Below are 9,198 nucleotides of genomic sequence, written 5' to 3'. Positions count from 1 at the left end.
TACTAGGTAACAAAGTCAGAATGAATAACAATTCCTGAGATTTTTTTGTTCGAGGCTAATACTCTACCATTTTGAGCCACAGCTCTACTTCTGGTTTTCTGGTCGTTAATTGGAGATACAAGTCTTAAATTTTCTTGCCTGGGCTGGCTTTGAACTATCTTCTCAGATCTCAGCTTCTTGAGTATCTAGGTACAGAAACAAGCCAGCTCCATGAGACTCTTATCTCTAATTAACTACCAAAAAAAGCCAGAAATGTAGCTGTGACTCTAATGGAACACTAGCCTTCAGGAAAAGTTTAAGGACATTGCTCAGGCCCTGAGTTTAAGCCCCAGGAGCAACACACACACACACACACACACACACACACACACACACACACACACAGAGTAAAGTTGTTCTGAAACACATACTTGCATTTAATCCCTTGTACAGATATGCTAATTCTTCCCTACTATATCTGAAGATGGAAAATAAGCTTTATTAGGTAGGGAAGGAGATTTTTGGATTCTAGTCATTGATTTCTCAGCAAGGGCTCCAACAATCAACTCATCAAAGACAACAGAGAAAATCAGTAAGAACAAACTGCTCCCTAGTCCTAAGTACCAGCCATGAGTTACACAAAACTCATATGCACAAGATGCAAAAGGCAGAACTACTGTCAGAACATTTATTGCAGGTGAAAATAAGGCAATGTGTTGAAGGTTCATTGGGGGAAAGGAAATGAATTACGTTGAGGGAGGAGAACTTTTGTCCCGGAGAATGATGAAGATTTTCTCTTTCAATAGGGAAACATTTTCCAACACACTGCCATTAGGAATGGAAGGGGCAGCCGGAGGCACCTGATGCATTTGACGTTTGCAGGTGGGTCTGCCATGGAGTACTGGCTCCCTGTGTGCCATGGCTGTGAGATGCCTGTGGTTAGCAAATAGCACATTTGTTGGCTCTCCATGCCAGCCTGTGCCCTTCCTGTTCTTCTCAAGGTTACTCTGACCAGGACAAGCAGCTTCTTGCATCCTGGACTTGACACATGACACGCTAGAGCAGGAAGCTTTCTCGTTGAGGTTCTGGCCCTGAATATGATCTGGCTGGGTTTGCTTTTCTGCCTTCTGTTGAGTTTTCCCAGACTTCACGGAAGACAAAAAGGGTCCTGGGGAGCACGTAGTATCTACTCCATGCCTCTGCACTCCTTTCACCCCTGGGACTTTCCCAGTGTCTCTGGGGACTTTCTGATGTTCAGTGTTGGCTGGAATAGCAGCTCTCCCTTTACCTAGGCTTCTGGCTTGCACAGATGGAGAACTGCCCTTTCCCAGGGAACTTTGTCCTTTACTGTTTTTACCTGTACTAAGCCACTGAAAAAACTGCTTCATGTGGGTTCTGAAGCGGTTTTCATGAGGAGGCCGTACCTTCTGTGACAGTGGGTGGGAGGATTTTGTCCCAGGCCTCTCCTTTGCTTTCTCTTGAGGATGCTGGGTCTGCTTTCTGGGTTGTGATGGTGCCAGCCCTGTATCTCCTCCACCAAAGTCCCTTGATTTGGGTGTTGCAGGGCTCATGCCCTTCTTAACTTGTGGCAAATTCTTGCCTCGGCTCTTGTGGAGGTCACTGGTGGTGCAAGGCTTCTGTGCCTGCTCCCTGCTGATCTTTGACTTGTCCTGTAGAGCATGTAGCACATGGGAAGTTGCCACATCCCCACTGGAATCACCAGAGTCAAAAGTAAACAAACTCGGGTTTTTCAAGTTATCTGACTCCAGAGGCTGGTCATCCTGAAGACCCTGGGCCTTTCCTTTCTTTCTGCTCTCCATTTTCAATTTCAACTCATCAAAAAGTTGATATTTTAAGTCTGGGAGATCAGGACCACGGGGACCCAATGTTCCCTTTAAGGGACATTGAGTAGTCAGTGCCGTTTCCACATTTCTCATATCAACATCTGTCCTTAGGGAGCTCTTGCACTTGCTGACCTTTAAGGTGGTACTGGCTTGTGATTGATAAAAACAGAGATCCTCCACCTTAGATAGCTCCCTAGATTTTTCTGTGCTAGCCATGGAAATATTTCCCAACCTCATGCTTTTTTCCTGAGGTGGTTTTACTCTTTTATCAGAAATTTCTCTCTTACTCAGTGGCTCAGATACAGCTTCAGTTGACCTTATTTTTACTTTCTGAATGGCTTTGTTGGTGATGTTTTGTGTTTGGCAAAGCAAAGGATAATTTCTATCCATTTTGTGAAGATCTACAGGATCATGCTTCATATCACGGTGTGGTTGGGATCCTTCCTCTTGTTTATTTTCAGGTAAGGCATCAGGATCAGGAAAATCTACAACACGGAGTGGTTGGGATCCTTCCTCTTGTTTATTTTCAGGTAAGGCATCAGGATCAGGAAAATCTACGACGTAGGTTGAATTTGTTGATCTTATCTTCTCTTCACTATCAAAATTTTTGCTAAGAGGCTGAGAGAAACTAAGTTGAGAATCCTCCCCAGAAATGGAACTGGATGGGGAGGGAAGTTTCAAGTTGGAACAGGCCTGGTATGGATTTTCTTTTTCATTAACAATTTCTACGGTTTCCCGGATTTTCTGGAGAAGACCATGCATCATCTTCATATAGAAAAACTTAATACGGTCTTCCAAAATAGTTTGCTTGCTGGAATCATGGAAGGAAATGTTGGGGGGTATGCTCAAGCTGCTCTCCACCCCCATTAACGGTTCCAGTGCCGTCTGTTTCATTTGGCTAGGGGATTTTTCCCGGGAGGGAAATTGCATGTTGTTGAACATCAGTGAACCAGTTGCAGTGCCAGGAATCTGACCTTTACTGATTTCTGCAAATTTCTTGTCCCAGTGTTTTTCCAGGGCATCTTTGAGTTGTTTATGACTCAGTGAGGTATTTACAGTATTCCTTGACATACTCTCTGTGTAACTTTCTGGGCTTGACTCTGAGTCAGATCCTGAACTACTATGAGAATCACCCTCTGAATCACTGGATAGATGGTCTGTGGGGCCAATCTCTGGACTGTATCCCTGTTCCTTCCCCACTTCCTCTTCTAGCAGAGGTATTTCTGAGTTCTTCTCGTCAACGCTTTCTGGTTCAATCGATTCAAAGTTTGGATGTGTGCTGCTCTGACATTTCAGGGAGGAAAACCATGAGAGTCCCTGACTGCTCTTAGACTCAGAGCTCTGGGGAATGTCTGCCCTAGAGCTCTGGGGAATGTCTGTCCTAGGACTTATCCATGACAGAGACTCTTGGATCCTGTGTGGCAGGCCCCAGCGGTGCTGGATGAGCCTCTTTCGAAGGTGATGCTCTAGTTTTTGCCGCAGTTCACTGGTGAGGGGGAAATCACCAGGAAGGATGGACACTGTAACATTGGCCTGGGAATATTGTCTGGCCAATGAAAGTTGTGGAGCTGGAGAACAAAAGTCTTCCTGAGATCCCCGGACCACAGAGGGTAAACCCCACACATTCTCTTGCTTTTTCCGCAGTATATTATGTTCCATGTGATGAATTTCAGAGGTTGTGAGGATCTGTGTCTCACTCTGTGGTCCATGAAAACAGACTCCACAGGCCCTAACCTGGGGTAAGAGAGAAGGTGGTAGGACTGGAAGTGGAGATTGAAACTGGGCCTGGGCCTGGGCCTGGGACATTGGAAGATCTTGGCACAAGGTTTCAGGTAAGACTTGAGACTGGATATCAGATAATGGCAAAGGTTTAGGGTTAGGGAAGATGGGGGATTCATGGGCTGTGGCGACGTTGGAGATTATATTAAAGAAGACAAGTTTTAGGGTACAGTCACCTAAGGCAACAACAGCAGGGCTCAGGGACTCACTGTGTAGTGATGGGAGGCCCCAGAAGTGCTTAGCAGATGATTTTTGTCGTGAGTGGTCCTCATAGGGATTTGGACCTGGGGCCTGCACGTACTTGTGTAGCTCCTCTTGCTTGCCTTTGGCCATCCCAAATGGAAGGGAAACTGCCAGGTCCTGCTCCTCAGCAACAGACCCTAACACTTTCCCTACAGAACTCAATAGCGTATCATGTTTTGAAAAGGAAGCAATTTTGTTTTCCCTTTCTTTCCACATCAATAAGCCTTCTCTCTTCTTAATTTGTGATTCCAGGAATTTAAGGACATCAAGTCCAACAAATGAGAGGTTACAAGGTTCTACATAGTAGGTTGGAGTGCTATCTCCTGCAGAGGCCTCAGAAGAATGAAGGTCAAGACAATTCTGCCTGGCCTTATGTTCTACCAAATCGGAAGAGAGTGTGTTTTTCACAATAGGCTCACTGCAGGAGAATCCTGACACCTCGAAGCTGGAAGAGTTAGGGTCTCTCATTGTTGAGTCACAGGTGGACAACCTATCAGGGCTGTCCACAGTAGACAAAGGGCAAACTTGTTGGAGAACAAGTTCTCCTCCCTGAGTAGGATGTGCTAGGGGAGGGGAAATTAAGGCAAGTTGCTCAGATGGTGAGGGGTCCACTGGGAATTTGATCTCTTTGTGAGAAATTGGTTTGGATGGTTCAGACTCTTCCAGTGGTGAGGATGAACTGAAGTCCTTCAAGGGAATGTCTTGGTTTGGTGAGGGTACAGAAAAGGTAGGCGTAGGGGCTCGGATTGGTTGTTCTGAAGGAATTGCTGAAAGAGCAGTAGTCAGAGATGATGACTTTTTCATGGGAGCTGGGGAAGCGGATGGGGACAGAGCACATGCAGTTTCCTTCAGGTATGCCTGGGAGAGCAGACGACTGACCTCAGCAGTTGTTCTGTTGCATACCTCACAGAAAGGGTCAGGGCAGAGCAGTTGCCGAAAGTGGGTGGTATCATGTTGTAGGTTCAGGGGGCTGCAGGAGACAGAAGGGACCAAGCTGTATCTATGATTAGCACAAGGATGAGCAGGCCCACTGACCCCGTGGTTGTTGGGCTGCCGGCTACTTTCTTCATGTTCTCTAACATCTAGGACCTCTCAACACAGACTAGAGCTTCTCCCCAGAACCTTCCTTCACATACCTTTTCTGGCTATCCCTCCCATGACTGAGATGGGTGGCACTTCATCCCCAGGACACAGAGATCAGAATAGAATGGGAAATCATAATCACCTTTTCAGAATAGAAAGAAGCTTCCTCCCTTCCTCTACTTCTTCCCGGTGACTTCTCCGATCTGGAAAACCAGGACAATGGATTACATGTAACAAAAGTAGGAACATAAGAATCCTATCAATCTCTAGGATATAAATGCTAAAATCCCCAAATATGAGTAGACAAAGTCAAATGATCAGTTTCCTTCATTAAGAAGGTTCATATGAAGCTAGCATCATGTATAAAATACCTTCTACCTCATCCCATGTGATGCACAAATCCACCATGTGAAGCCCTGCAGTCAGTGGTTACCTCAGACATAAATCTGAGCACCCAGGAGTAATGCTCTCCACAATGCCTGCACACTGAAATTGTGGCTTGACATATCACCTGGCCCCCTAGTGAGCAGAACCCACTGCCTGGGTGTAGAACTGCCTCATGCTCATGGTTGGCAGAGTATGGACTCTGAGCTGTGTGTCTGGTCTGCCTTTCTGTGAGCCTCTCCTTGGAGGGCTCATTTTCTGAGAAAAACCTAGTAGCCTAGTAGCTAATGTCCTGAGAAACTATGAGAACAAGAGAATGACAAAAGGCATTTTTTTAAATGTTTATTAACAGTGAGGTTTTACATCATATTTCAAATGTCATGTTGTATAAACAAGTATGCAAAAAAGGAATCTCTACATGCAACCACTGACACAAATTTAGGAACATAATTAAATTAAGCTGAGTGTTTTTTATGGCATAGATATGTCTATAGAATATATATCCCATCATAAACTTGTATGTCTATCTAGACATATTTATATCTCCAAATTCATGTCAACGAGCTGGAGTATGTTAGTATTGAGTCATGCATTATTTGGATCTAATATCCATATTGAAAGAGACGGTGCACCCTCTGTTCTGACAAAAATCATTTTTGGTAAGCTTAAATCAGATAGGAAAACAACGTACCTCGAAATGCTCTCCTCCTCTTCCTCTTCATTATTCCCTGTCATTGAGAGCAAAAAGAAAAGAATGAGGTCTCAGGACTCATTTCTATTGCTCCTCTTTGTAGCGATTTCTGCTAAGCATTATTCAATAATAAGATGTCTCCACATTAAATTCAGATTTGATTCTTCTTTTTATTTTTTTATTATTTTTTTGCCAGTTGTGGGGCTTGAACTCAGGGCCTGAGCACTGTCCTTGGACATTTCTCAAGGTTAGTACTCTACCATTTGAGCTACAGCACCATTTCCAGCTTTTTTCCATATAGTGGTACCAAGGAATCGAACCTGGGCCTTCATGCATGCTAGGCAAGCACTCTACCACTAGGCCAAATTCCAGGCCCTGATTCTTCCTTTTATTAGCTTCTAAAGATGATCAAGTATGTTTACTTTGTCTTCTTAAAGAAGGTCTTATCACTGGGGTTTTGGGCTAGACTGCTAGAGGAGGGCATAGAATATGCAGCCAACAGCCCACTGTACTCCCCACACTGTACTCCCCCAAAGAGGATTCTGAACTGTGGGCATAACTCAGGTGCCAGGCTCTGCCCAGAGGATCTCAAGAGGTCAGCGCTGCTCTCGTGACCATCTCAACAGGAAGAAAAGCCTGGTGATGGTACAGGGGCACCCAGGACCAAATGTTAGGAGCCACTGTTCTTCACATCACTAAACAAATGAGAGCCACAGTGTCACCATGTAAGCCCTTTCTCTAAGACCCTCCAACGCAGAGAGGCGGTCTATGGATTTCAGATGGAAACTTTAATCCTCCGTAAGTCCTCCATGCCAGGCAGCACGCCCTATGACATGGGTGCTTTGTCTTCTTTTCGGACTTTCTCTTAGATCTCTGTAAGATAGACTGACTCATTCATTCAGTGATGTCAAGCTAGAGATGGGAAACCCAAAAGAATCTCTGGGGGATTCTCTCGTATTTCCTTACCTGTTGGATGTCCTTTTTCAGGAGTTTTGGTGATGGAGGTTTCAATAACCGGTAGCACAGACATAGGAGTAGAAACCACAAGGCACTTAGAAAGGTGAACCTGGGGTCTCCATTTAAGAGAAGTGAGCCAAAGCTCAGCCATGACTCAATATGACTCTTCAGAAAAGAGAAACCATTTTCCATGTTCTGGATCTTATGGCTGCCTGAGGCATCTGAGCCCCTACAGGGCAGGGGCTCATCAATACCCCCTGGGCTGCATCACAGTGCAAGGCAGAGTCACAGAGGCTTCTGAGGGTGGGGGAGGGGCAGTGTGAAGAGGGATTGCCCACAGCTCCGCCCTCCCTTGCTATTTGCCAGTTGACCACTAGGGGGCAACCTTGTCATATATTCCGAATCATTTCCCCAGGAGGAATCTAGTTAATTTTGTCTGACCTGGTATATGCAAGTCCTGAAAGTGGAGTTTATGGAAATAGAAATGGCTCCCACAGAGCCCTGTGAGTCTTCTGTGTTACTGGATGATCTGATGGGATTTCAGGACTGATATGGAGACCCGGGATCTTGCTGGCCAGGTCCCGAGGGCCTCATAAGCTGTATCTGCCTACTTCAGGAGGCAATATGAGACTCTATTACAGAGCTCTAATTATCAAAACAGCTTGGTACTGGCACAAGAGCAGGCCTGTAGACCAATGGAATAGAACTGAGGACCCAGATATTAAACCACAGACCTATGGCCACCTCATCTTTGACAAGGGAGCCAAAAAAATAGAAGGGAAGAAAGACAGCCTCTTCAACAAGTGGCGCTGGCAGAACTGGTTAAGCACCTACAGAAAACTAAAGTTGGATCCTTCTTTGTCACCCTGCACTAGAATTAACTCCAAATGGATCAAAGACCTCGAGGTAAAAGCCAACACACTGAAAACTTTACAAGAATTAATAGGAGGCACACTAGGCCTCCTTGGCACAGGGCGAAACTTTCTCAATAAGAACCAAGAAACACAACAAATCAGAGAAAGGCTGGATAAGTGGGACTGCATTAAACTTCTGTATAACAAAGGACATAGCTAATAAATTAACTAGAAAGCCTACAGAGTGGGAGAAGATCTTCACTAACCATACAATGGACAAAGGGCTCACATCTAAAATATATCAACAGCTCAAAAAAATTGAATCACTCCAAAACTAATCTCCAAAGTAACAACCATCCATTAAAAGATGGGCCAAAGACTTAAAGAGAGTCTTCTCTGAAGAAACAATAATGGTCTATAGACACATGAAGAAATGCTAGAATATCTCTGGCCATAAAAGAAATGCAAATCAAAACAACTCTAAGATTCCACCTCACTCCAGTTAGAATGGCCAGGATCAAGAAAACTAATAACAACAGATGCTGGAGGGGATGTGGCCAGGAGGGATCACTACCCCACTGTTGGTGGGAGTGCAAACTCATTCAACCACTATGGAAAGTGGTATGGCAGTTCCTCACAAGACTAAACATAGAGTTTCCCTATGACACAGCAATTCCACTACTTGGCATTTACCCAATCATCCACAAACAAGGGCATACTAAATCCACTAGCTCAATGATGTTCATTGCAGCACTATTTGGAACCAACCCAGATGTCCCTCAGCTGATGAGTGAATCAACAAGATGTGCTATTTATACAGAATGGAATTCTATGCTGCTGTCAAAAAGAACGACATCGCCCCATTTGCAAGGAAATGGAAAGGCTTAGAAAAAATCATATTAAGTGAAGTAAGCCAGACTCAAAGGAACATAGGCCCAATAGTCTCCGTCATTTGTCATAATCAATAGAAACTTTGGGCTCTCCTAGCAGAGATTTACAACAGAACAAAACCTAGAGACCTTAGGCCAAATAGTATGACACTAAATGTAAAGACCTCTGGGATAAGGAAACAAAAGCCATATAATGAGTGATTGTTGTCCGTAATGTACGATGTTAGTGCTCATCTCTTTTGCCATCCCTTGGTTATCTCATATTGTTACAATATTTCACCTTGTTATCTGATATAATATACTTAATTGGTTATTTGAAATTGGATAGTGACGGGGGGGAATCAAGATGCGTGGTGGGGGGAGTGGGAGAGGGTGGGTGGGAAATGGGGACCATGTCATGAGAAAAGGTATCAATGTTTGTGAAGTTATGCACCTTCTTCTGGTGAATATAATGTAACCCTCCTATTAATCACAATAAAAATTATTTAAGACAA

The 9,198-nt window shown here is 44.5% G+C and overlaps 1 protein-coding gene across 1 annotated transcript; it reads right to left on the bottom strand.

Annotated features, from left to right (window-relative positions):
* Positions 1-725: 725 nt before the first annotated feature.
* Positions 726-7,111, bottom strand: LOC150064841 (spermatogenesis-associated protein 31D3-like). Its single transcript, XM_090329268.1, has 4 exons — positions 6,970-7,111; positions 6,004-6,040; positions 2,382-4,815; positions 726-1,871 (listed from the first exon to the last, which is right to left on the bottom strand). The coding sequence occupies exons 1-4, from the start codon at positions 7,109-7,111 to the stop codon at positions 726-728; spliced, it is 3,759 nt and encodes a 1,252-aa protein (XP_090185394.1).
* Between the last annotated feature and the right edge of the window lie 2,087 nt (positions 7,112-9,198).

Source organism: Megascapheus bottae, chromosome 3 (genome assembly GCF_031878675.1).
Source record: "Megascapheus bottae isolate mThoBot1 chromosome 3, mThoBot2.hap1, whole genome shotgun sequence".
Lineage (NCBI taxonomy): Eukaryota > Metazoa > Chordata > Mammalia > Rodentia > Geomyidae > Megascapheus > Megascapheus bottae.
This window is presented reverse-complemented; position numbering and strand designations above follow the sequence as displayed.